The sequence below is a fragment of the Patagioenas fasciata genome, chromosome 4 (assembly GCF_037038585.1).
Source record: "Patagioenas fasciata isolate bPatFas1 chromosome 4, bPatFas1.hap1, whole genome shotgun sequence".
In the NCBI taxonomy this organism is placed as follows: Eukaryota; Metazoa; Chordata; class Aves; order Columbiformes; family Columbidae; genus Patagioenas; species Patagioenas fasciata.
The window spans coordinates 25,475,022-25,488,714 of NC_092523.1; the positions used below are offsets into that span (position 1 = coordinate 25,475,022).

A 13,693-nucleotide genomic window follows, 5' to 3' on the forward strand; every position below is an offset into this window, starting at 1 on the left:
CCCAGTGCCAAGTGCTGTACATTTCCGTATTCTCCCTCCCCTCTGTTGCTCACAAAGACACCACAGAAAGACAAGGAAGTTTGCTTTCTCAGGGAGTGGATTTTATATATATATATATATATGTATATATATATATATATAAATTTAAAGCAGCTTAAGACCACGGTAGTGTCCTAGTCCCAACCCCAAAAGAAACAGCCTGAGAAGAACTCATACAGAAGTCAAAATATGGGAAAACAGTAGATACCCTGCTTATAACAAAGCAGTTGGAGACTATCTCAAAAAAACATGCACGCTGTGGGGACAGGGTCCACGTTTCAGCCTGAAATGAAGTGAAATTAAGGACTGCTAGGTGAGCTCGGGAGGAGATCTTGTACGGCACTAGTTTGTTGTGCAAATATCAGTGCAGTTCTCTGGGTTTTGAAGTCTTTCCGCATCCCTTGGAACTGGCCTAGGGCTCAGGCAAAGGTGAGGTGGCTGAACCTGGTGAAAAACCTCCCGCCAGCAGTGGTGAGGAGGTCGGCAGGCTGGGAGTTTGCCTCCTGGGTAAGGCTTGATGGGTGTAAAGCATTTGGGACTCTGAGGCTGCACAGTGCTGAACAGGCCTCGATTTTTCTCCCCATCTACAAATTATAACAGGTTTCCATGCTGCTTCTGGGCAGTAGCAATGCTTGTGAATGCTGAAGGTGTGCTGACACCTTGCTCAGATGAAGCCTTTGTTACTGGGAAAGCTTAAACTGAACCACTTATTTGTGGGTGAAACTCAACCCCACTTTAGGACCCAGCCTGAGGTCTGTGCTTTGCTGAAATCCTCTCCTGCTTTGTGTGAGAAATGAGTGCAACCAGTGGGAAAAACACATCGTTAGTGTAGCTTATTTAAAGTATAATTGTCAGAGATTTTGTTGGATAGAGTATAGATGCTGTCTGGTTTTAGGGAAAGCAAGTGACAAGTTCTAAATGAGTCTCCAATAGTGCCTATGAGGGCGAAGGAACCTTTTACCCAAGCTAAGATCCACTTAATATTTCACCTTTGCCTACCATAATGGTGTCTGTAATCTCACTGGTGTTGATAATAGTGGCCACCTTGCTGATAGAGGACTGCTCAGCATCAGAGCCATTTAAAAAGTGTCACTCTTACTTCAATATCAAATATGCAAACATAATTTGAATTTCAGTCACTTCGCATATGTGTATTTGCCTATTCTCATCTCTTAGAGAGAAGCACATTTTCTTTACTGCAAGTCATATTCAGTATATTCTCCAGTAAAAGACAAATAAGCTGTTGGACCCAAACAGACTGATTGAATTATTTCTTCCATTTATTTCTGTTTTGTAGGACCCTGAGGAAAAAAAATCCTGATTGGGGTGGAGTGGGAGGTCTCACCCAGGTCAGCTCTGCTTACTGTCCTTGCCATCTGTGTGACAGCAGGCACAGCACGCTGAGGGATTGCCCAGTCTCTGTTCTGGTTGTTCTGGTTGTTTCAAGTCAACTCAATGTCCTGAGTTTGACAAGTCAATAGTGAGAAAAAAACCCTGAACAGGCCCAGGTGCATCAGTGTGGGAGACCTGCTCCACACACCTCCATGGGAGAAGCTCCAGTGGGGGAGAGGTGTGCGTCCAGATTAAGGTCATGAAACAATTTCTTCCCAACCACAGGCTGATACCCATCCTCATCTGACCAGCGTTACCATAGGACAGGGCCTAAGGATGCCACCCCATCTTTGCAGTTTCCCAGCCTGTCTAGAAGATGTCTGCAGTGCTTTGTCCAGGTAGTTCTCCACTGAGACATCATCGAACACCTCATGACTTGGGCTGCAAGTCCGAATCAGGCATAAAGCTCTTCTCCTTCTTTAATTTTTGACATGTAAGGAAGCCTGGTGTATTATACTTCACCTCATGCTTCTTGGAGCTCATCTGCAATGTGCTACAGGGCCTGAGGCAGCACTGTGGGGTCATGAGATGGCCAACAGCTTTGCAAGGACATGGCCTGTGAAGATATGTGTGCATGGAGCATGGGGCATTCCACAGCCTTCTCAGGCTGTAGCACTCCACTGTGTGGATAAAGGGGTGGATGATCTGTCTTTTGGAAGAGTTTACTGCAACCCTTTGGGTGGTAGCAAGAAGCTATCCAGATGGTGGTAGTGCAGGGCTAGTAGAGGGGAAGCTCAGACCACTCACATGATGCTGAAGGGCAAGGCAATCAGGCACTTTCTTCCTTAGATATGTCTTTGGTGACATGATCATTGATGGGGTGCTGGAGCTCATCATCTTGTCTGCCAGGGCCCTCCTGAGTGCTCCGAGCAGCTACACCGTCACTGCTGAGAGGATTGCAGGGTGACAAATACCTCCATGGTGCTGCTTGGATGCTGATGTTGCAGCTGCTGACTAGGGCTGTGTCCCTCTGCATCCTGCACAAAGGCTGATGAGCCAAGGGATCTGTCTGCCTGGAGCGAAGCCAAGTCTTGAGGGAATCCTTAGCTTATCCACATGGCTGGAAAGCCCTGTTGCAAGGGCAGCAGCTGAAAAGTCAAAGACTAGAGAAACTAAGGATGCTCTGTGTACAGCCAGTGCATGCATAACAAGTTTAATAAGTAATCCCTTGTCATTGTGTGGCCTGTTGAGTGACTGTAGGACACCCTGGTCCGTATCCTACAGATTTGTTACAGGAGCGAGAACTGGTCATCGTAGTTATTGCTTCAAAGCTTTGGAACAAAGGAACTGCTTTAAGTGTAGACCGGTTTGCCTCTGATCTAAATGCATCTATTTCTTTACTGGTTAGCTTGAGGTCATTCCTGTGGCTTGTGTAGGCGGTTTGCAGGGGGGGTTTCATGCTTCGGTAAGATCTGGCTTACCTGAACACATCTGAGCTTTTTTACCCAGGAAGTTTTCTGGTGCAGAGTTAGTCTTGTCTGCTCAACTCCCACATGCAGGATCTGCAACTTTGCCTGAGCAAGGACTGCAAGACAGTGCTTCTGTCTTCTTTCATCAGGAAACCGGTGAACTCTAGTCCTGGCCTCCTGGGTGAAGGAAAAAGTATCTGATCTAATGAATCAGCTTGACAGGAAATACTTTGTATGGGAAGCGCTACTACAGTACCAAATTTCTAAAAATTTCCGTAGTCCTTTGCTCTTTGGCACCTTGAACAGCCATAATTGCATGGCACAGCCTGCCTTTGTGCCAGGAGGGAAGGACTTGGTGCCACGAAACTGCCCTTTTTTATTCCTTAAGTTGCAGCCTCTCCTTGCAACACCCTTCTGACCGTTTTGTTGCCAAGCAGAACTTGAAACTCAGTCAAGTGTGATTCAGCATTTAATTGACACACTGGAGCATAAACCCCAACTTTGCTGGCTTTTAGATACACAGCAAACGTAGTTTCTCCTGTTATGAGGTACGTCTGGGGTTTATTTATTTTACAGGTCAGCATGATGGGCCAGTTTTGTGGCTGATAGGCATATGGGGAGCAGAGAACTCAGCAGGTGCTCAGGACCCAGCCAGACCAGAGGTCTTAGGGGTGTAACACCAGCTGTAGAGGAGATGGGGTACTGCGTATGCCTTTTCAGATGTATCAAAAATGCATTTTGCATAAACTTTGAGCTGTAGTGCTTATATAAATGAGATGTTGCAATACCAGAGTGGTGTTAATCCACTTGAATTTCTTGTTAATCTGTTTATATAGTAGCTGTATCACAGTGATGTTAATGGGCAGGGTTTCCTGGAGAAAGTCAAAGCTCTTTTTTAGCAATTTAGGTCGATACCAGCCAGAGAGTGCGTGTCTGCTCTTCAGGATCATCAAGACAGACGTTCAGAGAGGGAATGGGATCGACTTGGCAGCATGTTGAGTTGTCACAGTGCCCAAGGCCTCACCAGAGCTCCTGACATTCCCGAGGCAGCAAGGTCATCTTGAAAGCACAATTGCATTTCTCTGGCATTGTTTATGTTAATATCCTGAGAATGACTTGCATATTTCAGCCTTACGATGGGTTAATCATTAATTAAGATCTTACAAAACTGAAGTCAGAAACCAGACGTCTAGGAAAATTAAAAAAAAAAAAAAATTGTAAAGTCTCTGTTTAGAAAAAGCTGTGTTGACTCATTTTAATCTTGGGTACCTTGGATAAAGGGAAAGAGGAAAGAGCCAGAAACATATTTCAGTGTGGCACAGTTCTTCACCTGACTTGGAAAACATTGCTTTTTATGAAGGACATGCCCCACCTCTGAGCATGTGTGAAGGGCACTGGTTTGCTGGTGGTTTCATTCTCATCCAAGTGAACATAGGTGGACCTCTAGTGAGTGGAAAGGTCAGCAGCGAATTTCAAGGATGGCATTAATCATCTTGTGTGACTTGATTTGTCTGACAGGTGAAGTCCTAATGTGTCTGTCTCTTCTTGAGAGCTCCTTTTAGCATCAAGTTAATTACCCATTCCCCGAGAAAAATAGATTGGCCTGGTACTGGAAGTGATTGCTGGAACACGCAGACTCCTAAACCAAACCTGCAACATTTATACATGGAAAACAGGCAAAATTAGGTGACTCCCCACCTCAGATTGTACAAAAAATTCTAAAAATATATTTTTTTTCCATTTCCTTGCACAAAAGATAACTAGGGAAACCTGAGGAAGTTGCAGACACTTGCTTTCCTCCGACAGATGTAGAAGCTCATGCAGTATTTATTTGGTCTCCTTCTCTTTGGGATTATTCATTAGCATTAGTCCCTGCTTCGGTGGCCACCACCTCTCCCATCCCTCCTCTCTGCCTCCGTTTACCTTTGCTCCCTCACACTTCTCCCCAGACTTGGTATTTGCAGCACATTTTCTCTGGGTGGACTTACACTGAGGAAACAGCCATGGATTCTGGAGGATGGCAAATACTGCCAAGAGGTGCAGCAGAGCTTCCTGTGTTTCTGCAGGGCAGAGCACACTGAGATGAAAACCGCATGTCGGCCCTCAGCACTTCTGCCCTACAGCAAGGACACACAACAGGGCCACAGGGGTTTTGTCTGCTGTGTGGATGGGAAGCGTGGAAGGATGCCAACTTCAGTTCCTCCATCCACATCCAGGCACTGACTCTAAACTTGACATGAAAAGAGATTTAGTCAGACCGAGGGTATGCTATAAGAATGGGGAAATGCCCAGTATGCCTGCTGGGAAGGTCATTGTCCTCCTCAGGTGGTGGGATGGGGGAACAAGTGCACCTCCTCTCCCTGCAGGAGCCTGTGGGATGCCAGCTGTGGTGCCCCGCTCCCTCCTGCCCAAACACCTCCTTGGAGGGGAGCACAGCCGTGGTGGAGTGGCTAAACCTGGCAGCAGGATGTTGCAATGAAATAACAGTCTCCATTTTTAAAGAATGCTTTATTCACTACATCCTAGAAATGTACCGTAAATTGAGCAAGAACTAAATAAACTCAGAGGCTTCTGACAATACAGAAAAACAGAGATACAATAAAACAGGTAAAATATCAGCTCTTTTGAGAATAAGGCACACTAGCTTTTTTTTTTTTTTTTTTTTTTTTAAATATATATATATTTATTTGACTAGTTTGTTCTTAACCTAAAGATGTTCACATTTCAAGTTATCAGACTTACCTCAGTAGTAGTGTACACGAAATGGTTTTGAAGCAAGCGTAAAGCACAGGCGGGAGGCTCAGCATGACCCAGCTGCCTGCGTCCCCACGTCCTGCCTGTGTCCCCATGTCCTGCCTGCATCCCCATGTCCCACTTTCTCCCGTTCCTGCCCTGGTGCAGACAGTACCCAACTAGTGGCTGGGGACACCTTGGGGTTTTCCCTCGCTGGCTCCTTTCTCTCCTTGCCACCTCTGTCAGTGACAGGACCCTCATACTGCCAGCGAGGAGATGATGGGTGGGAAGAGAGCCATCGACCTTCACCCCTCCTCTGCGGGTGAACATGGCTATGGCAGGGTGCTGGAAAGGGTCTGCAGAGACCCAAACCAGCAGACAGACTTTTCAGAGCCTGGGAATGTCTGTGCAGAGCCCACAGATCCGCGGCAGCAGCTACTGCTGAGCCATGCAAGCGCTTGGCCACAGGGAGCCCCCATGGAGAAGGCTGCGCCGGCCGACCCAGGGCTTTGCCCAATTTACCTCCTCTTGCCAAAAAACGGGCAGGGCCACAGGGCTGAGGTCTGCGTGCACTCTTGAGAGCACAGTTAAAGACAATAAAAATGTGCCAGGCAGGAGTGCGGAGGGGCAGAGTCCAACCTAATGGTTAACCTCCTCCTCACAGTGCTGTCGCTACAGGTTCGGCGGGGTGAGAGGGAGCTCAGCTTGGCTGAGCAAGAGCACCTGAAAAACAACCGCTCAGTTTTGAGGCAAGAAAAGAAGTGTATTAAAAGGTCACTTTAAAAAGGTCACTTAACTGAGCTGGACATGGTCTGGAAGTGGTTCAGTTGTCAAAATATACCCTATATGAAACCCTTTTGGTTGGTACTTGTACCACAAAAAGTAAAGGAACGTTGTTTGCTCACTCCCTGCTTTGCACCCCGTGTTACTCGAGCTGTGTTTGCAGGGCTGATGCACTTCATACAATGGGCAAGGTATTTCTTTACCATTTTACTATATTTTACATTCACCGCACTACTAAATAAAAGCCTTTAAACAGGCCACAAAACACTGCAATAATATATTTACTTCTTAATAAAACAAACTTTTTTATAACATCGCAATAAAAGGTTTTTGTTTTGTGGCAAACCACATACCATGTAAATTTGCAACATAAAATGACTCTAAAAATGTATATTAAAAGATATTTACAGGCTCCATGTCTTAAAATCATCGGGTCTAATGCTCCCACCCCAGATGTGCACGTACAACTCCAGTTGCAGGGAAGGGGAATTAAGCATGGGAGGAAGGCTGGGCGGGAGGCTAGCCCCATTTCAGTAATTCCAGTATTACTACCACCCCAGTACCTCAGAAATTTCTCACAGAACATGATGTAGCGATGGGTAAGTAACGCTGCGCACTCTCTCAGCAAGAGCGCACCTGCTCTCACCAACAGCAGCATATATTGTCAGTCACTACAGCATATACTTCAAAGAATAAAATAAAGAGCATTGAAAAAGAGCCTAGGCTTTATACTGGATAAAGATCTAAGTCAAGACACCTCGTGCGAAATAGCAGCTACTCATTTCTGCACGTGCTCAGACTACGAGTAGCTTTAATAAATAGAAACTCCAGTTGTTTAGGAAAACTCAGAGCCTTTCCTTAAAGCAAGCCTGCAAATCACACCGTGAAGAGGTTTGTGTGAGGAGGCTTCTTTTTTTCTTTCAAACAGGCGATATTAGTTCTGATTTCAAATAAGAACAAGCAGATTGTATTAATGCCAGCACAAAAATGCAGAGGTCTTGCACATTTTTTCAAATTGCACTTTCCAGTATTTTTTTTAAATAAGATACTTGTTGTTTTTTTCTTAAAAAACTCTAAGGTATGTTTTTTTTAAATATTGAATATATTCTTCAAAATATATTGTTAAAACTTTCCCTAGCTGCTCAAGTGTGCTTTTTAATATATAGCTGATATATTATTAAAGGCACTACAAAATAGACATTTCTGGAGTGCAGAAGTTACTAAAAAATAACCTTCATACCACAAATATATTGAAAATATAACTGCTAAAAAAAAAAAAAATGAAGACCCTATGCAACCCCACTAGGATGCGTATAAATGCATGTCAGCGGTGGGCTGGATGCATTGAGGTCCTTTAGAAATGTATGAATACAGACGTGTTAAATTTTAAAAATAGCCTTAAAAAGTTAGTGAAAACTTCAAGCGTAGAAAATATTTCAAACATGTTTTTCTATGACATTCTTCACTTTCTGTATCAGTTTACCAAGCCCAAATGTTTACTCTTTCGCAGCCAATTCTTTCTTCATAAATAGTAAAGTGTTCCTTCAGTGTGTGTTTCTCTGCTGCCCTCCTACGCCGACAGTCTCAGTACGTCTGGTAGATGTCATGGATGGGGACCTGGATGGTGGCAGCTGGGAACGCTGGGGGGATGTAGCCGGCGTATCCTCCGTAGGCAGCGGCAGCGTTCTTCTGTAGCGTGGCTATCGTCGCTGTTGCTGCAGCGGGTGCTGCAAATGGCACGTAACTTGTCCCGTAAATCCCGGCAGCGGGGATCCGCTGCACATTGGGAGCCATGGTGTACACCGGTGTGATGGGGCGGCCCTGGGAAGAAAGCGTCTTGTTCAGACCTCAAAAAAAAGTCCTTGAATTGCTGCAATATCCCGTTGCCACTCCCTGAATTGCAAACCCCCTATAATGGGACATGACAACAGGAGGGTAGGTAGCATGTGCCCTGTTAAATGACAGTTATGCCATCATGAAGGGGGTTGCTCCCTCCCTCCTAGATTTGGGTCCCCTATAGCGGGAGAGCAGCTGTCCAAAGTGCACGTGTCTAAGGTCAGATGAACTGCAGGACTGTTGGGCACCATAACATCCTCAACAGCAGCTCCTGAATGCGAGCAGGGCAAGAGGCCAGGCTTTCCCTCCACCCCTGGTATGCAGGGTGGGACATATGGGAAGTGGGATGTATGGGAAGTGGGATGCATGGGAAGCAGGACTTATGTGCTGAACTCACCTGGAATGGGGGAGGCGTTGAGACAGCTGGTATTATGGCTGCGGCAGCGGCTGCTGCAGCAGCTGCTGCGCTGGCTGGGTCCTGCTGGATGGCTATAGGGTTGATGATGTGCTCGACGGTGTGGATTTTGCCGTCTTCCATCATCTTGGCTGGTGGCGCAGCCTGAAACATGGAGTATTGGGCACCGATGGCAGGGATGGCCACTAGGAGAGACCAGACACATCAGGCACATTAGGAGAGGTTCTCCAGGACCTCATCTCAAAGAGCAAGCAGCCCTAAAAAAGCAACTGTTCTTTAGAGAATTCTCCTTTGTGCCAAAATTGGAACACAAAACAATTAGAGGTAAGGTCTTCAAAATGAAGAGAAAATGCTCCAGTCAGAATGGCAGTGTTCAGAGGCAGTGAGTTGGTCCATGCTACAAAATGCAGCTTCATGGCACTGCTTAGGGAGGAAAGGTGCTTTGCTGAACATCTCCAATAATCAAAATAATTGGACATGACTTGGCAATGTGCATTTGCAGCCCAGAAAGCCAGTCATACCCTGGGCTGCATCAAAGGAGGCATGGCCAGCAGGTGGAGGGAGGTGACTCCTCCTCTGCTCCACTCTTGTGAGACCCCACCTGGAGTACTGCTCCAGCTCTGGGGTCCTCGGTACAGAAAAGTCCATGGACCTGTTGGAGTGAGGCCAGAGGAGGGCCATGAAAATCATCAGAGGGCTGGAACACCTCTTGTATGAGGAAAGGCCGAGAGAGCTGGGGTTGTTCAGCCTGAAGAAGAGAAGACTCTAGGGAGACCTCATTGTGGCCTTTCCGTGCTTAAAAGAGGCTTATAAGAAAGCTGGGAACAGACTTTTTACCAAGGCCTGTAGTGACAGGAGAAGAGATAACAGTTTTAAACTGAGAGTAGATTTAGACTGGATATAAGAAAAAAACTCTTTACTATGAGTGTGATGAGGCACTGGAACAGGTTGCCCAAAGAAGCTGTGCATGCCCCATCCCTGGATGTGTTCAAAGTCAGGCTGGTTGGAATTTTAAGCAACATGATCTAGTGGTAGGGGTCCCTGGCCATGGCGAGAGAGTTGGAACTAGATGATCTTTGAGGTTCCTTCCAACCCAAACCAGTCTGTGATTCCATGACGCTATGATTTCCATAGCTGCCTTATAGTGCACACTTCAGCATTCAGCTCTTGAGCCTTTCAGCAGTAAGGTTATTTACAGGGAAAACAGAGCAATCAGTAAATTATGGTGGTGTTGGCATCTATGGGAGGTGCAGCCAGTAATTCAGAAATGAAGCCAAATACACACATGGAATTTTTCACTGGGATGAAACTTTGCAGTGTGGAAGTGTCCAGGTCTGCCTGGGGAGAGGACAGGTGCCAGCAAGCAGTACTCTCGTTTTGATCCTGGAGACTGCAACAAGGGATCTGGTCTGATATCTTTCAGGAAGAGATGTTTCCATTGCCAGTGACCTACCACTGTTTCCTGAAGCAGACACCTCCACCCATGAGCTTTTCCATTTCACCTTCTACACCAAGTCCACCTGGTCAGCTCAAACCAGTTTTATCACTGGTTTACATAACCTGGATAATTTCTCACTGATGCAAAGGCAGAGAGCTCACATGATCCATTCTGCAGTGGCTTCTGGCAGAAAAGCAGTAACAAGCAGCTGGAGTTGTTGGGGTGACCTCGTAGGAGTTTTCTAGCTATTTGCAAAGAAATGACCTTTAAGATTATTCTAAATGGTAGGAAACTTTACCGAGTCGGTACATCTCTACTCCTCCATTCTGGTAATGTGCTTTCAGACTCATACTCTTTTAATAACAGAGGTAAGTTTGCATGTGGTACCTCTTACTAGATCAGCTGATCTGACTAGGGAAAACAGACCGGGTGCTTCTGTGCTCAGAGGCTGTGCTGGAACCATATGAAAGGGGACAACCCAATAAAGAAATCTAGATCTCAGCAGGCTTCAAGTATAGAACCATTTTCAGTAAAGCATTGATACTGTCTCTCACAGTATCCTCCTGGACAAGATGTCCAGCATACAGCTGGGTAATCACACAATGTAGTGGGTGAGCAGTTGGCTGACAGGCTGGGCTCAAAGGATTCTAGTAAATGGGGTTATGTTGGGCTGGCAACCAGTCACTGCGGGGATCCACAGGGATCTGTCTTAGGGCCAGCACTTTCAATGTCTTTATAAATGACTTGACTCAGGACTTGAGGGATCGCTTAGTAAGTTTGCTGATGACACAAAATTGGAAGGAGCTTTTGACACTCTCAAGGGCAGAGAGGCCCTGCAGAGGGATCTGGACAAATTGGAGAACTGGGCAATCGCCAACCGCTTGAAGTTCAACAAGAGCAAGTGCCGAATTTTGCACCTGGGACATGACAACCCTGGCTGTACATACAGATTGGGGGACGAGATGCTGCAAAGCAGCTCCACAGAGAAGGGTCTGGGGGTTCTGGTCGACAGCAAGTTGAACATGAGCCAACAGTGGCCCTGGCAGCCAAAAGGGCCAACCGTGTCCTGGGTGCATCAAGCACAGCATTGCCAGCCAGGCGAGGGAGGTGATTGTCCTGCTCTGCTCTGCACTGCTGCGGCCTCACCTGGAGCACTGTGTGCAGTCCTGGGCACCACAGGATAAAAAGGATATAAAGCTACTGGAGAGTGTCCAGAAGTTGGTGAAGGGTTTGGAGAGCAAGCTGTATGAGGAGCAGCTAAAGTCACTTTGTTTGTTCAGGCTGGGGAAGAGGAGACTTAGAGGAGACCTCATGGCAGCTACAGCTCCCTCACAAGGGGAGGAGGAGGGGCAGGCGCTGATCTCTTCTCCTTAGTGACCAATGACAGAATCCAAGGGAATGGCAGGAAGATGTGCCAGGGGAGGTTTAGGTTGGACATTAGGAAAAGGTTCTTCTCCCAGAGGTTGGTGAAACACTGGAACAGGCTCCCCAGGGAGGTGTCATAGCCCCAGGCCTGACAGTGTTCAAGGAGAGACTGGACAATGCCCTCAGACACATGGTGTGAACTGTGGGGTTGTCATATGCAGGGACAGGAGTTGGACTTGAGGATCGTTGTGAGTCCCTTCCAACTCAGGACATTCTAGGATTTAGACTTGAGCTTCAGGCTTTTGTTTGGCATTCAAATGAACTACAGACACCACTAATAGGTGTGCATTTCAAAGGCCACTTTTCAAGCATCCCTTAGTAAGAGCTGGAATTCCTGAGATATCTTTACAAACACGCATAGTGGTAATATTTTCTGATTGTAAGTGGGTAGTTTTCTCAGGAATTCTGATCTTCCTTTGGAAACAGCTTTAATCTTAACATCCTTTCTTTGTCTCTAGACCTCTAATGGCATTGTCTCATCCAGCTGTTATGATGAACTCTTCACAGCCTGTAGTATAGAGCACGTTTTGGGAAACCACTGCAGCTCTATTATTAAACACCATGTAGGTCCTGCAGTTGGAGAGTGAAATAGGGAGAAGACCTGAGGACTTCTGTGAGAGGGCTTGGCCCCGTCATCTGCAAGGACCTTCTTCCTCAGGCTGCTTTTCCATATAAAAATCTCTCCAAACAGGATCCTGAGGAATTGCAGGGCTTCAGCCTCCATCCCATTCACCTGGGAAGAGCAAGGGCTGAATACTCAGCTGAGGATGTGGCAGAAAGAGGTGATCCCTGCCCTGGCCCTTGGACTGGCTCCGGGCAACCCAGCAGAGCTGAGAGAACCTCCTGCAGGTCACTGCGTAGCTGTGAGCTGGACTCTGAGGGCTCCATGAATCACTCCTTCCCCACGCTGCTGAGGGTGTTGGAGGATCTCTCCTCAGCCAGGGGCTCCCCTGCAGTGGGAAAGCCCCAGGTCTTTTTCCCAGCCTCATAGCACCAGAGAAATATGAGCTGAGATGGGGAGAGCTCTGACCTGGCTGGGGTGCGAATCACCCAGGGTGACATTAGCACCGAGGACATTAAAAGAGAGGAAGATCGCCCGTAGTCACCATGGTCTAGTGTACATGACTAGAGACAGACAGAGAGGAAAGTCTGCTTCCTCCTGAGGAGCGGCAAAAGGGGACAGGAGGGGTGGGCACAGCTTCAGCCCTTTTTCCTTTGGTCTGAATTGCTCCCAGACATTTGTGAACCCTTCCCCACTGGGTGCCTCTTGTTTGCAGAAAGCCTGGCCAGGGCCAGGAGGCATCTGGCACAGGGGAGGTCTGAGCCCCAGCCCCATGGATGTCTTCACTGCTGTAGCCATGGGCTGGAGGGGTCCACATGTGCCTAACATGGGGTTTGTCATGGGGGCTCACCCGTCACCTCTGCTTTCCTCCCCTCATTGCACACTAACCTGCACCAGGCTTGATGGCCACTGGATTGACCGCAGGTAACTCCAAGTTGGGTACCAGCTCGTATCCTTTCTCCTGCTGTTTTCCTTTGCCTTCATGGTACCTGCTGTAGATGCCACGGCCGGCGGAGTATCCCCCCAGGTAGGAGCCCCTGGGGCCTGGGGCTCTGTTGCCAGCTGCACCTCGCCCTCTGCCTCGTATGCTGCCTGCTTATGGTAACAACACAGGAGAGGATGGTGAGTAACAGAGAGTGACAGCCCCATGGGAAGCACAAACCGCCCTAGACTGAGACCAGGAGTCATGTGATTAGAAACTGGCTGCTGGAGTTAGTTTGATCTAAGTCTTAGTGACTTAACTTATGAAAATAGAAGAGTTTGGCCTTAGAAGTACCCATGAAGAATACATACATTTTGCTTTTGGTGTTTCTGACCATATATTAACTGCTTATTTATACTGATGCAACTCTCATGGTCAGTGTTACAGGTATAATGCACTCAGCAGAGAGAGAGAGAGGCCCTCTGGAGGTGATACCTCTGCAGTAGGAACAACTTCTGCTCTCAACGCTCCTCCAAAGGAGGAGACCAAACCACTCAGCTGCTGTGGTGGGACCCTCCACAGATGGCCCAAAATTGTTGGCCTTAAACTAACTTTGTCCAACCATTGCGTATGCTTTTACTAGTGTTGTCTGTTTTCTCTGCTCTTATATTAGTAATGTGAATATACCCCATCTCCAAAAATATTGCCTTTAATTATCTTAGAGTCTGCACACACTTTA

At 47.0% G+C, this 13,693-nt stretch overlaps 1 protein-coding gene across 7 annotated transcripts in view; it reads right to left on the bottom strand.

The window, feature by feature from the left end:
• Positions 1–5,329: 5,329 nt before the first annotated feature.
• RBM47 (RNA binding motif protein 47) overlaps positions 5,330–13,693 on the bottom strand; it is an 88,775-nt gene continuing 80,411 nt past the window's right edge. For 6 of the 7 annotated variants that reach the window (XM_065837641.2, XM_065837639.2, XM_065837644.2 and 3 more), the window contains 3 exons: positions 12,921–13,127; positions 8,590–8,792; positions 5,330–8,177 (listed from right to left, as the gene is read on the bottom strand). In XM_065837641.2, the coding sequence (XP_065693713.1) occupies positions 7,941–8,177; positions 8,590–8,792; positions 12,921–13,127 (647 nt within the window). In that variant the 3' untranslated portion in view covers positions 5,330–7,940. The remainder of the gene's footprint in view (positions 8,178–8,589; positions 8,793–12,920; positions 13,128–13,693) is intronic. The other variant, XM_065837640.2, reaches the window with a different exon arrangement.